This window comes from Phallusia mammillata, chromosome 1 (genome assembly GCF_965637545.1).
Source record: "Phallusia mammillata chromosome 1, kaPhaMamm4.hap1.1, whole genome shotgun sequence".
Classification (NCBI taxonomy): domain Eukaryota; kingdom Metazoa; phylum Chordata; class Ascidiacea; order Phlebobranchia; family Ascidiidae; genus Phallusia; species Phallusia mammillata.
The window spans coordinates 5,770,316-5,784,268 of NC_137252.1; the positions used below are offsets into that span (position 1 = coordinate 5,770,316).

The 13,953-nt window shown below is 37.8% G+C and overlaps 1 protein-coding gene across 1 annotated transcript; it reads left to right on the forward strand.

The window, feature by feature from the left end:
- The first annotated feature begins 905 nt into the window (after positions 1-905).
- Positions 906-5,314, forward strand: LOC145204641 (adhesion G protein-coupled receptor L4-like). The gene is made up of 6 exons (XM_080077234.1): positions 906-1,080; positions 1,679-1,882; positions 2,510-3,222; positions 3,374-3,605; positions 3,975-4,457; positions 4,783-5,314. Exons 1-6 carry the CDS (start codon positions 906-908, stop codon positions 5,121-5,123), a joined length of 2,148 nt encoding a protein of 715 aa, XP_079933360.1. The 3' UTR covers positions 5,124-5,314.
- The last annotated feature ends 8,639 nt before the right edge of the window (positions 5,315-13,953 follow it).

Consider the following 13,953-nt stretch of genomic DNA (forward strand, 5'->3'; position numbering starts at 1 on the left):
AGCTTTGTACGTAAACGCTATCGTAATAAAGATTAATTTTTGATCTTTTCTTTATGTGTAATACCACATCTTTTTCCGTGTAAATACATCACACGAACTTATAGATTTTTGACTTTATTGGCCAGATTCATTTTCAAATTGGATATGTTAACCATACAACAAAACTCGTAAGTAGTGCTACAAATTGCGCGGTTGATTTAAATCGGTGCTGCTATATTATTACATTTATGTCGTCTCATAGTTTACGATTTTTTTTCTCCAAAAGTTGTTTCTTTCGACTTAGGTCGATTCTGTCCAAGATACGCTTGCGACGATTTCGTGGACTGCTTTCTTGAGGGCGAAACGCAGCTTTCAGCCAATGCTTCCGGGACAATCTTGCAGATGTGGAGACAATTCCGACAAGAAACCTGTGTAGGAGCATGGGATTTCCACGCAAATGCGTTGCATAATACCGACCTTCGTCCTGGAGAAGCTTACTACTGCCAACAACTTCTGCAAACTGCCGAAGTTCAGTTGGAGTTTCTCAAAGCAGGTAACTTGCTTTATGGTTGTTGACCATATTGTAATAACTTCATGCCTAAACTATTAGGTTGTAAATTAAAAAGCTAAATGCACTGTACAGAGCTGTTTATCCTAAACAAGAACAGAGAAATATTTGCTTTATTTTCATGATCCAAATGATTACATTATTTTTTCTTTTGTTTTGGTCATAATTGATTATTGTTTATCAATGCCCGTATCGGTTTCATTGATTGTGTATGTGCTTGCGTACAGCAGTCAGCAGTATTTCTTTGTGCTTGGTGTTTCATCAAGTAGGAAACGAAATCGACGATTCCATCAACTGTTAAACTCACAAGCTTTTATTTGTGTTTGCAGGCGTACCAGTTTTTCCTGAATTCCTCATCATGGTCAAAAAGAACGTTCCTAACTTTGCCACAGCATCGTCGCGTAGCAGGCAGAGCTGTTATGCTTTACAGAATCCTTCACTCATTCTTGGTCCGGCTGCTATTGCCAATAAGAAACAGAATGACATCGTTTCATGTTTGGGAAGAAATGCATCGAGTCCGTTTCTGGTCTTAAGTAAGTAGACGCGGATACACATTAATGCCTTTTTTGCATATCCATCTGACTTATACTACTAATACAATATATGAGGGTTACAGCATGACTGAAAAAGTATGAAACAGTTAACAATTTTTTTTAACCTAAACCACATACCTACAACTATACCTTTATTGTTGTCCTGAATTATTAACCATTTCGGTAAAAACATAATAGTACCAAAAACGTTACAAAAAAATATAAAATCAAGGTGGCTTCCTCTGTAATTACACCAGATACTTTTTTCCAAAAGTTGGTTTAAGTTTATCATAGGCGTCCATTTAATATTTTTACGCCCGGTTAAATTTATCACTAAATGTATTTCTAGACAAGATTTCTTCACACTTTTTTTTTACTTTTACACTTTATTAACCTTTAGATGTTTTTTGCATTTTTACTTTTAGTCAAAACAATACATATTTAGTCGAGACTTCGAAACTTATTTGTTTTTTACGTAAACTTTCTTTACTTTACACAAAAACCTCCATTTATTTTGGACCCAACTTTAATAGTTCTTGTGTTTTTTTTCAATCGAAATTGTATTTGACTTTTCAACCATAACCCTATTTATTTTCAGACGTGACTTCTAAAAACAAAACGCACCCAAGTGACAAAAATTCGTACATTGATGGCTACACTAACAAACCTCCCACTTACACCAACTGGATTACTGGTCCTCTCAACAACACAAAAGGCCACACATGTGCAGCAGTGCGGGATGTTGATGGACTCTGGACCAACAGAGATTGCTCAAACATAGATGTTGCGTGTAACTACTCGGGTTCGTTTAATAAGAGATCAATTGAAAACGAACTAACTTAAATCGACAGCGATTAGTACAGGAGTTTTCGCATTTTTTTTTACTCAGTATAACAGTTTGAAACACTGAGATGAATGAGGTTTTGCAAAAGTTAATAACATTCGCGTGTTCATAAGAAACACCGTTTGGGACTGTCTATAACTTGTTTCGAAGTAAATTGTATTGCGACTATCTTGAAATATGTAAACGACCTACGCATTGGAAAGCGTGAGATTAAAACGTAACAACTTCATAAAAACAAGATAAGTACGTTTTATTACACAACGGCTGTAACACAATGCCGCTTTTCCGAAATAGCCTGACAATGAGTTTGCACATACCTGTCAGCTTGTCTGCACATACCTTTCAACTTGAGTTTGTGTAGTTATTTAAAACAAAAATTAGCGTTTTTTTACCTTTTACCTCTGACATGTGCACTTGTTCTTGATTCATTACAGAAATGCAGTTGGATTTAAACACGTTTTCCTCAAACATCAATACCATAAATGTCGCAACACGAGTTCAACATGTTTAAGTCAAAATGCCCATAAACATCTATGTGTTACAATGATGTAGTGTATGATGATTTTGTTACAATGCTTTTTGCAGTGTTGCTCTCTCCGGTAGTTGCGTTGATGCAAGACGCAGTGCTCGGTACATCGGGAGATCCAAATGTTCTCATCGGAATCGAACAACAGCTTCGTACAGTGGCAATAAACGACCCCGACTTCGTGAATCCAGGAGAGATTCTTACCCTCGGAAGCGTGCAGCTTTCCATTAATACAACGAATGTCGACCCCGAAGATAAAGATAAAGTATTGGAGGCGAGCTTAAATCTCACTAGCGCCTTCGTCACTTACCGATTTTCCTTGAAACCGATCAGAACAAAAAAAGACGAAAAAGTGGATACCCCAGTCATGGCTTTTCCCCGCAATGTCACCGATTCAATCAAAAGCGATGCCTCAAGTGGGGACGGAGAAAGGCTCGTCTCGCCAGGAACCGTCTCCTTCATAACAGTCTCAGGCTACTACGGTAAAAACGGCACTTTGCCTGGGTTCGTTGACATCCGAACGAAGCGCCCAGAGTCGGCTGGGGCTTGCGAAGATCTTATCTTTGCCACAACGAGAACCGAAGGCAAAAGCTCGCTCAAGCTTCGTCCGGTTTGCGCCTTCATCAACCAAACCACCAAGCTGTACAGCACTTCCGGATGCGTGACGTCATACGACATCGAGACGAATGACGTCAATTGTACGTGCAACCACCTGACCATGTTTGCGGTTCTGTTGGCGGTGAGGAACGTGGTTATCCCAACCGGAGTATCTGTGAGTGAGATTTCTATAAAAATAATTTATGAGCTCTGTAGCTTAGCAGTTTTGGTGAAAAAGCATTTGTCACCTCCTAACTTTTGCAGTTTTAAAACAACATAAACATCAGGGTTGAAATAACATGTCTTAATGCAATTTCTCGTTACAGATGGTGTCTTACACCACTGAATCGTCATCCATAGCTTTCCTCGGCATCACCATTGCTATTCTACTCTGGTTTAAGGACAGTATAAAGGGCGACCGTACTCCTGTTCAAATCAATCTGGCTGTTTCACTCCTAATTTTCCATGCGGTCAACTTGTCACATGACCTCGCCATCCTGCATGATGAGTTTTGTGTAGCTCACTGTGCATTCAACCACTACTTCTTGCTTGCAACAGGTTAGTATAGAGATACAAACTTTCAAGTGCTGTTAAATATCAGATTCAATTAAACACGGAACATAAACGAAAAAGATTGATGTTTGGTTGTGAAAATTCAATCGACGTCAGGATTTTTTTACAATCATTTTTGACTATTTACTTGCCTGCGAATATTTTTTCTACGCACAACTACATTTTAATTAAACTCGTTTAAATCTTGCATTTGTTTACATTGCATGACGTATGAAGTTGAAAAAAGCTTGTTTTTATGAATTTGTACAAACATTTTATCATAAATTCTAAGAAGTACAAAATACCTAAAGTTTTCTGTGAAAAGTTAAAACTCTGCGTATTTTTGCACGAATAAATAGATTCTATCTGTTTAAGGATGTTGGCTGTGTGTCGAGGGAGTTCGCATCTTCATGGCTACCTCTGATCCGGTGGGTTTCAAGGTGCAGAACGAACAGAAGAGATACAGAGTCTTCCTCGTTATAGGATGGGCCATCCCTCTCGTCATTGTGGGGTCATCACTCGCTGTGGGGATTCCCCTGGGATTTCACATGGAGCCCCAACCCCTTTTCACCCAGTGCCAGCAATATCGCAATGAAACCGTTCTCATTCCCAAGTATGAGAGATGCTGGTTGGCTCCTGGTACTCCAATCTTCTACTCCACGGTCGTCGCTCCTCTTGTTGTCATCCTTCTCATTAATCTCATCATCGTGGTGAAGACTTCAGTGGTGATGCTCAACTCGAAGAGGATGCAGAATAGGAATCAGGGACACAGCATGAAGGACATCTCGAGAGCTGGAAAGTCCCTTTTCTTTCTTTTCGTGATGTTGGGAGGAACTTGGGCAATCGCTTTCTTCACAGGTAAATCTATCTGCCGTTTATTTTAGTGTCTTTTTCAGTCAATTAGGGTTCGAGTTAATATTAGGCATGGATTTTCAAATGCCGTTAAACGTTTGTACGGAATCGATTATTTTTGCACAACTACGCTTTAGCGTTGCTTGGTTGCCACAAATTTCTGAATTAAAAGGTCTGAATTAACATTACAAAACATCGGGAAAAATAACTGTGGTGCGTTTTCGTATAAGCATATTGCACGTGACTGACTGTTTGTGATTTCTCCTAAAAACGCCAGCCAACGCTGCGAAAAACTGCTATAAAAAATTGTTTACTCAAGCTGTTTGCACAGGAATTGGGAACGAAGTCACCTCCCAGGTTTTCCTATACATCAATGCGATTGTGAACGGCGCTCAAGGCGTCATCGTCTTCCTGCTGTATTGTGTCATGAATGACGTCATACGCGAGAAGCTCCTTCTATTGTTGAACATAAAGAAAAACAAAAAGAATACCTCCAAGGGAAAGAGCGCCGAGTCCAAACCAATCAAAAACATCCCACGCTCCAAAAAGACGAGTGAGGCAAAAGCCAAAGCAAAGGTGCAGGCCAATGTGAAAGCTGCCAACCGCAAAACCTGTTTGATCAGGGAAAACCCATCTTCCGGAATAATTCCATTAACAACTGGCGAGCAGTGACGTCAGAAACAATCGTGCAAAACAGGACAAAACATAACATACAGAATAACACTCACACGTTATAGTTTTAAATATCTTATATTTTACACAATTGAATTTTAATATTTTGTCTTTAAAATGGCGTCAATAGCAATTTTGTGCATTTTATCACTGTTTGTTGTTCTTTTTGCACGCAAGGTGCGCACAGATACGGTTCGTTTCATGTCTGTCGTAATGAAAAAATGTACATATTCTTCAAATCGACACCATTCAACCATTTGTACCCAATGCTTCAAACGTTTAGTCATTTGTTTATAGATTGGAAAAACGTTATGATATTAGTTCAATTATTTTAAAAACAGGACAGTTTTAACACCAATGCTTAGTTTATTTTGACATGTGTTAGTTTAATTCTTTTCAAAAATATCCAAAAAAAAAACTCTTTAACCTTTGTATATTTTTGCACATGTCAATTCTTTACTCGTTTTCCCAAGCTTTGTATTGTTGTATTGTAACACAAATATGCTACTGCATTTGGTCGTTTTTTAGCTACGTTGCTTGACGGTAAAACAATGTTGATATACGTGGTTTGGGTGAAATTTGAAGCCGTTTTCTACAAACTTGGTATATTATTATGAACTGTTGCACAAATCCTCGTCAATTTTTAATGTATCTTGTTTCTTTGAGTATTTTCTCCACTTTAAATACTGTCTTTTTACAATTTTTTGGAATAACTTTATAAATGACAATAATGAAACATATTGCTATGTAATTTAATTATACAGTAGCACAAAGTTGTACACCAAATAGAAATTTAATTTTTTAAAAGCTCTGTATTTGACACATAAAACTTTTTACCTTGGTTCCGAATTTAGGTACGTAGTTGCATGGATAAATAATTGTGAATTAACTTACTCCACAGCGCAAACTAGCGAAAACATAATAATCAATTATTAATAAACCTGCTAAAACGTGTTTCTTCGTAGCGTTTTGTTTTTCTTCTAACACCGCATGTGTTTTCTTCTGTAACCCACTACACGGTGAGCGCCTAATTTTGCTGACTCAGCAAAAAAATTGTTTCGAATTTTTTATTTTTTTTGAAAAAACGTTTCCGAATTTTAAATTTGTTTTAAGGAAAAATCGTTTCGACAAAAATGTTTCAACATAAATAAAAGCAAAATAATGTTTGAACGTGGATCAAAAATGACTATGTCTCCCTAATTGCTTTTTTTATAATTATTGCAGGGCTTTAAAATAATTATTTAAAAAATTCCACTGCGGTGGCGATAGAGGACCATTTTGTATTCAGTTTGCGGCGAAGATTATTGTGTATCAAACACAAGTTGTTGCACGCGAATTCAAGGATTGTGAAACGGGGCTACTTTTAACGCAAAAGATATGGATTTTGGTGTGTTTTTCAATAACTTGTTTTAACGACCACCTATTTTTTTTGTAAATTGTCTTGCTAACAATAAAATTAAATGTTACGTAAAAATGACGTCATTGGTTGCTGGGCAACGCGTATTCTTTGCTGAAAAGCAGTTTTATTGGCACTAGTTTGACGAAAAATGTTTTTCTGCATCGTTTGCTGGCAAATTTGAGAAAATAGTCTTTGAGAAAACTATTGTGATGATAAAATGTAATAGATATAAATGACCCCGACTGTTTTAGATAATAAAAAAATGTTAAAAAATGATTTAATCAGTTCGATTTATCAAAGTTACACTGTTTAAAGTCTTTATCAAAAGTAAACTTATTTTTGGCTACTGGAAATAGGAAAGTGCAAACCAATGGAAAGTCACAATACATTTACCAGTTCTATGATAAGATGAGCGAAATGTGCACAGAAACTTGCTGCTTAAATTAGTGAAAAATTTATTCGGTGGCCAGTTATGTTTGCCAATATATTGAAGAAACTGTTGGATGGTTAGGCTTTCAAATGAATCAGTCATTGATATTTAAGTATCCTAACTAAACAAGAATTATCTACAAAATTGTCTACATGACAGATAAACAAGCAAAAATCATTTATTTATTTAATTGCCTAATGTAACTTTCTGACATTTAGTATTCTGGCACCACATGCATTGGACTTCATGTAACTACTGTGTTTCAGTTTATGAAGCTATACAAACAGCAATGTCATGCCTAATGCAAGAAATAGAAAACTAATTAATGCAAGAAATATATTTTAGACTTAAAGAATCAGATTCAACTAAACTAGTCCCTTTAAATGCAGTCATATCAGGAAAGCCATGCCGTTTGTTAAGGGCAGGAAAGCAAATTTTCCAAATATATGTACTGCAACCTTCCCATTTTGTGTATAAATATTAGATCACAGTGGGTTTAGTGTAAATTTTTGGTAAATGAATATTTTTCTGTGGAAATAATCGCAGGTTATTAAGATTAAACATTGAAATAACAATAGTATGTGAAATGGAAAATCAGTCTACATGGTGAAATTTGCAACAGCTTGTCCAATTTTGTACCTCAAAGATTAGAACCTGACAAAACAGTGAAGCAATGCAAAGTGACTGTCGACGGTGGGAATTGGGGAAGCATTTAGGGTCACTTTAGGACAATACCTCCAAGAAGGCTAACAAGCACAAAAAGAATCAACAGGAACATGCAGAGGTTGGCTGAGATTGTCATCCAGTAGACTATTTGTAAAAAAAGATCCCCTGTCAAGTCATTGTTTGTGAAAGAAATTTGCTTATATGAGCTCACTGAAGGTTCTAAAAGTGTCCACAAAACCATTAATGCAAACAGCATGTTACTTTTCTTAAAGTAATGTTGTTGTTTGGCCATTCTTTCCACCTGTACACAAGTTACACTTAATACCTATTTGAAAACCTTCATTAATGTTAATGCCATTTAACCTTCATGCTGTTTATGGTCTTTATGTCTTGGATCTTGGATAAACGCAAAAAAGCTTTGTTCTCTAATGTTGAATTATTGGCAAAAGTGATCTATGAGATGATGAATTAAAAATCTGTTTTTAATTTAAGCATTCTGTTTGATGGCATGTTGTAATAACCTCATTATTTATTGATGTAGCTTAAACCATGACAGCTGGTTTATATATGTTAGTTTGAATGTAGCAAAGCATTGTAATGGCACCTATGCACAGCTGTTTCACCTTACTGTTTTTCAGTCTATATGCCTGATGACAAAAAATATTTGTGTAATTTTAAAGATGTAGGTAAAAGGATTACTGTCATGTATAATCATTTGATTAAATCTTCTATCTACAGGCTAGATCCCTTGTATATAAGCAGATTTTCATTTCTTGAACCAAATTATTGTGGTATATCAACTTACCATGTCTCATTCACATTTATTTCTGCCTTTATATAACTGTGTGAACCAATGTCGAACTGTTGGTAAAGTGCTTTGTTTTACCTAATTTATTATGTTTACTATGATACTAATTACTAATAAGCACAATACTGTATACTTTGTTCATATCATCAGGTTTTTGTGGCCACACAATGATTTATTTGGTGGTCAATTAGAGTCATTTTGCATGAGAAGCGCAATCCTCGTATTATGCTTGGGTAACTGAGTGACTTTATCTTTTTAAATCAATAAAATGTCGTTCTTACCATGTGCATTTGGTGTTTATCGTTGTAATTATTAACTAGTTCTAACAGGCTTTAGATCACAAACGACTTAACGTAAATGCAAAAGATTTTCTCAGGTCAACTAACCTATACCATGTAAGTAGTAAACACAAGCAAAATACCGTTTCAATGTGATCAAAACTTGGAAAATGAGAGGCACACATCATCAGCGAATGCCAGGCATGACCGCTTAAAAGTGGTTTCATGTGCATTTCCTTAAAAATGATTTTATGGGCACACGCCCCCTCTTGCACTCCGCTGCGGACGCCCATGCAGGGATATGCAACATTTTTCGTTGGTGGGTCATATAACCAATTTCGAACATCAAGCGAGGGCCATACAATTTTTGTCATGTACACAATAAATTTAAAATTCTTCTAAAGCAGGGGTGTCCAACACGTGGCACGCAGAGCATTTGAAAATGGCACACAAGTTTTGCACATTTACATGGTAAACATAAGGATTTGTCACGCAATTAAATTTGTTTCTATTGATTTTTCATGGCCTTTATTCTAACTTCAGTAAAGATTATCAGTAGTAAAATTACACAACCCACTAATTTGTTCGTGAAATTGTTCGTTTTTTGACAAAACTTATGCCCCGTTGCAAACCATTTGTATTTTGTGTTGCATAAACAGAATAAAAGGTTTCTGGAGTACCATAAACAAGTTTACTCGCATTTGACGACATAATTTTTTTCTAATCATTTAATAGGGTTCTACATATTGGCCAAATATTCGGATTGAGCCCGTACCGTTAAGACGTTTAAGACATGGTTTGGAAAAAGTACCAAACGTTGATACGCGAGTATATTTTAAAGCCAAAATTGGCACGGCGGTGTGTACGAGTTGGACACCCTTGTTCTAAAGCATCAATACATTTGTTTTCTCAAAAATACGGTTTCGCCACCACACTGGCTTTCACAACAAAGTAATTGTTTACAAGACGAAGGGAATTGTTACGTCACAGTCGGAAGTACCTTCAAGCTGCTGTATGGCCCACCTGATAGTAAACGCTGGTTTAACTTATATTTGCTACGTATAGTATAGCAACTTAAAACATTTATTAAAAACAAGCGGAAAATTTTGCTGAATTCCTATATACAAGACTTGCATTATTTCTCTGAATCAGTGTGTTGGTGAGGGCCACACTAAATAGCTTCACGGGCCGGATTGTGGCCCACGGGCCGCCTGTTGCACACCCCTGGTTTAAGGCAAATGCAAAGGTTCAACGCATTTGCTAATGATGTGCGCCTTACATTTTCTAAATTTTGATCACATTGAAACGATATTTTGTTGTGTTTACTACTTACATTTTATAGTAGACCTGTAAAAATCGTTTGCATTTACGTTAAGTTGTTCAATTGTGATTTAGTGCCTGTATAATTTAGCTGTGTCGACAGCACATAAAATCATTTCAAAGCGGTCATACCTGGCGTTGCCTATGTAACGGCAGGAAACGAACGTTTAAAATGGTAACAAATTTTCTTAACGGTGAAATACGAAGTTTGTGGGACGTGCAAATTTGTTCCAAACAACGAAAGTTGTTATTGATTGTCCACGTGGATGTGCTACTGGTTTTATTAGTTCAAGATAGCAAACAATATGCACTTTGATTGCTGACGATAAATTGAGTTTTCATTGATTAAAGTTGTCTTTGAACGGGTACCACAACGTCGTCTCTAAAATATGAACAAACAGAGATAAAATTAAACGGTTTTCACAAATCAACTTGGAATTGCAATCAGAAACAGCTTGCAAAGTTCAGTTAAGCGAAACAGAAATGACAAGCGACCATCATACTTATTTTCGTGGGCACAACCGCTAACGAAGTAGGTCGCTTCAGTAGATGCATTGCGCCACAATCATAACAATTGACTGTTACGCCATAGGCGCGGTAACAAACAGCGGTTAGTGAACTAGAAATTGTTGTAGCCAATGGACCTCATAAACCCTGCCTTTTTAGTCCGTCAAGGATTATACGCACTATAAATTTTCGTGAACTTTTACAAAACGTATGCATTGATTCACAACAACCCAGTTTCAAGAAGTAATAAAAAAGGTTGGTGCCACTACCTTATTGGCTTTAAAACACGAACGAACAAAGATACAGTTAAACGTTTTCCACAATCCAACTTGGAATCTCAGTCAGACGTAGCTTGCAAACTTTCAGTTTGTTTAGTTTTGCAAAACGGATATAAAAAGCGAAATTCATTCTTATTTTCGAGGGCACGAAGTAGCTCTGAATATACCTTATTGACTCCAAAACGCAAACGAACTGAAACGGTTTTCACGAGCCAATTTGGAATTGGAGTCAGACATAGCTTGCAAAGTTCCAGTTTGTTCATGTTAGTGAAACCGAAATGACAAGCGAACATAATAGTTATTTTCGTGGGCACGACCGCTAACGCCATAGAAGTAGGTCGCCCTTAGCATACCTTAGTGGCTCTAAAACACAAAGGAACTGGTTTAAAATTAAACGGTTTTCACGAACCAACTTGGATTTGCAAGCAGAAACAGCTGGCAAAGTTCCAGTTTGTTCAGGTTAGCGAAACCGAAGTGACAAGCGAACATGATAGTTATTTTCGTGGGCACGACCGCTAACGCCATAGAAGTAGGTCGCCCTTAGCATACCTTAGTGGCTCTAAAACACGAACGAACAGGTTTAAAATTAAACGGTTTTCACGAGCCAACTTGGATTTGCAAGCAGAAACATCTGGCAAAGTTTCAGTTTGTTCAGGTTAGCGAAACCGAAATGACAAGCGAACATGATAGTTATTTTCGTGGGCACGCCCCTAACGCAATAGAAGTAGGTCGACCTTAGCATATCTTAGTGGCTCTAAAACACGAACAACCTGATTCAAAATTAAACGGTTTTCACGAGCCAACTTGGATTTGCAAGCAGAAACAGCTGGCCAAGTTTCAGTTTTTTCAGGTTAGCGAAACCGAAATGACAAGCGAACATGATAGTTATTTTCGTGGGCACGACCGCTAACGCGATATAAGTAGGTCGCCCTTAGCATACTTTACTGGCTCTAAAACACGAAGGAACTGGTTTAAAATTAAACGGTTTTCACGAGCCAACTTGGATTTGCAAGCAGAAACAGCTTGCAAAATTTCAGTTTGTTCAGGTTAGCGAAACCGAAATGACAAGCGAGCATGATAGTTATTTTCGCGGGCACGACCCCTAATGCAATAGAAGTAGGTCGCCCTTAGCATATCTTAGAGAATCTAAAACACGAACGAACTGGTTTGAAATTAAACGGTTTTCACGAGCCAACTTGGATTTGCAACCAGAAACAGCATGTAAAGTTTCAGTTTGTTCAGGTTGGCGAAACCGAAGTGACAAGCGAGCATGATAGTTATTTTCGTTGGCACGCCCCATAATTCAATAGAATTAGGTCGCCCTTAGCATACCTTACTGGCTCTAAAACACGAAGGAACTGGTTTAAAATTAAACGGTTTTCACGAACCAACTTGGATTTGCAAGCAGAAACAGCTGGCCAAGTTCCAGTTTGTTCAGGTTAGCGAAACCGAAGTGACAAGCGAACATGATAGTTATTTTCGTGGGCACGACCGCTAACGCCATAGAAGTAGGTTGCCCTTAGCATACCTTACTGGCTCTAAAACACGAACGAACAGGTTTAAAATTAAACGGTTTTCACGAGCCAACTTGGATTTGCAACCAGAAACAGCTGGCCAAGTTTCAGTTTTTTCAGGTTAGCGAAACCGAAATGACAAGCGAACATGATAGTTTTTTTCGTGGGCACGACCGCTAACGCCATAGAAGTAGGTCGCCCTTAGCATACCTTACTGGCTCTAAAACACGAACGAACTGGTTTAAAATTAAACGGTTTTCACGAGCCAACTTGGATTTACAACTACAAATAGCTTGCCAAGTTTCAGTTTGTTCAGGTTAGCGAAACCGAAATGACAAGCGAACATGATAGTTATTTTCGTGGGCACGACCGCTAACGCGATATAAGTAGGTCGCCCTTAGCATACTTTACTGGCTCTAAAACACGAAGGAACTGGTTTAAAATTAAACGGTTTTCACGAGCCAACTTGGATTTGCAAGCAGAAACAGCTTGCAAAATTTCAGTTTGTTCAGGTTAGCGAAACCGAAATGACAAGCGAACATGATAGTTATTTTCGCGGGCACGACCCCTAATGCAATAGAAGTAGGTCGCCCTTAGCATATCTTAGAGAATCTAAAACACGAACGAACTGGTTTGAAATTAAACGGTTTTCACGAGCCAACTTGGATTTGCAACCAGAAACAGCATGTAAAGTTTCAGTTTGTTCAGGTTGGCGAAACCGAAGTGACAAGCGAGCATGATAGTTATTTTCGTTGGCACGCCCCATAATTCAATAGAATTAGGTCGCCCTTAGCATACCTTACTGGCTCTAAAACACGAAGGAACTGGTTTAAAATTAAACGGTTTTCACGAACCAACTTGGATTTGCAAGCAGAAACAGCTGGCCAAGTTCCAGTTTGTTCAGGTTAGCGAAACCGAAGTGACAAGCGAACATGATAGTTATTTTCGTGGGCACGACCGCTAACGCGATATAAGTAGGTCGCCCTTAGCATACTTTACTGGCTCTAAAACACGAAGGAACTGGTTTAAAATTAAACGGTTTTCACGAGCCAACTTGGATTTGCAAGCAGAAACAGCTTGCAAAATTTCAGTTTGTTCAGGTTAGCGAAACCGAAATGACAAGCGAACATGATAGTTATTTTCGCGGGCACGACCCCTAATGCAATAGAAGTAGGTCGCCCTTAGCATATCTTAGAGAAACTAAAACACGAACGAACTGGTTTGAAATTAAACGGTTTTCACGAGCCAACTTGGATTTGCAACCAGAAACAGCATGTAAAGTTTCAGTTTGTTCAGGTTAGCGAAACCGAAGTGACAAGCGAGCATGATAGTTATTTTCGTTGGCACGCCCCATAATTCAATAGAATTAGGTCGCCCTTAGCATACCTTACTGGCTCTAAAACACGAAGGAACTGGTTTAAAATTAAACGGTTTTCACGAACCAACTTGGATTTGCAAGCAGAAACAGCTGGCAAAGTTCCAGTTTGTTCAGGTTAGCGAAACCGAAGTGACAAGCGAACATGATAGTTATTTTCGTGGGCACGACCGCTAACGCCATAGAAGTAGGTTGCCCTTAGCATACCTTACTGGCTCTAAAACACGAACGAACAGGTTTAAAATTAAACGGTTT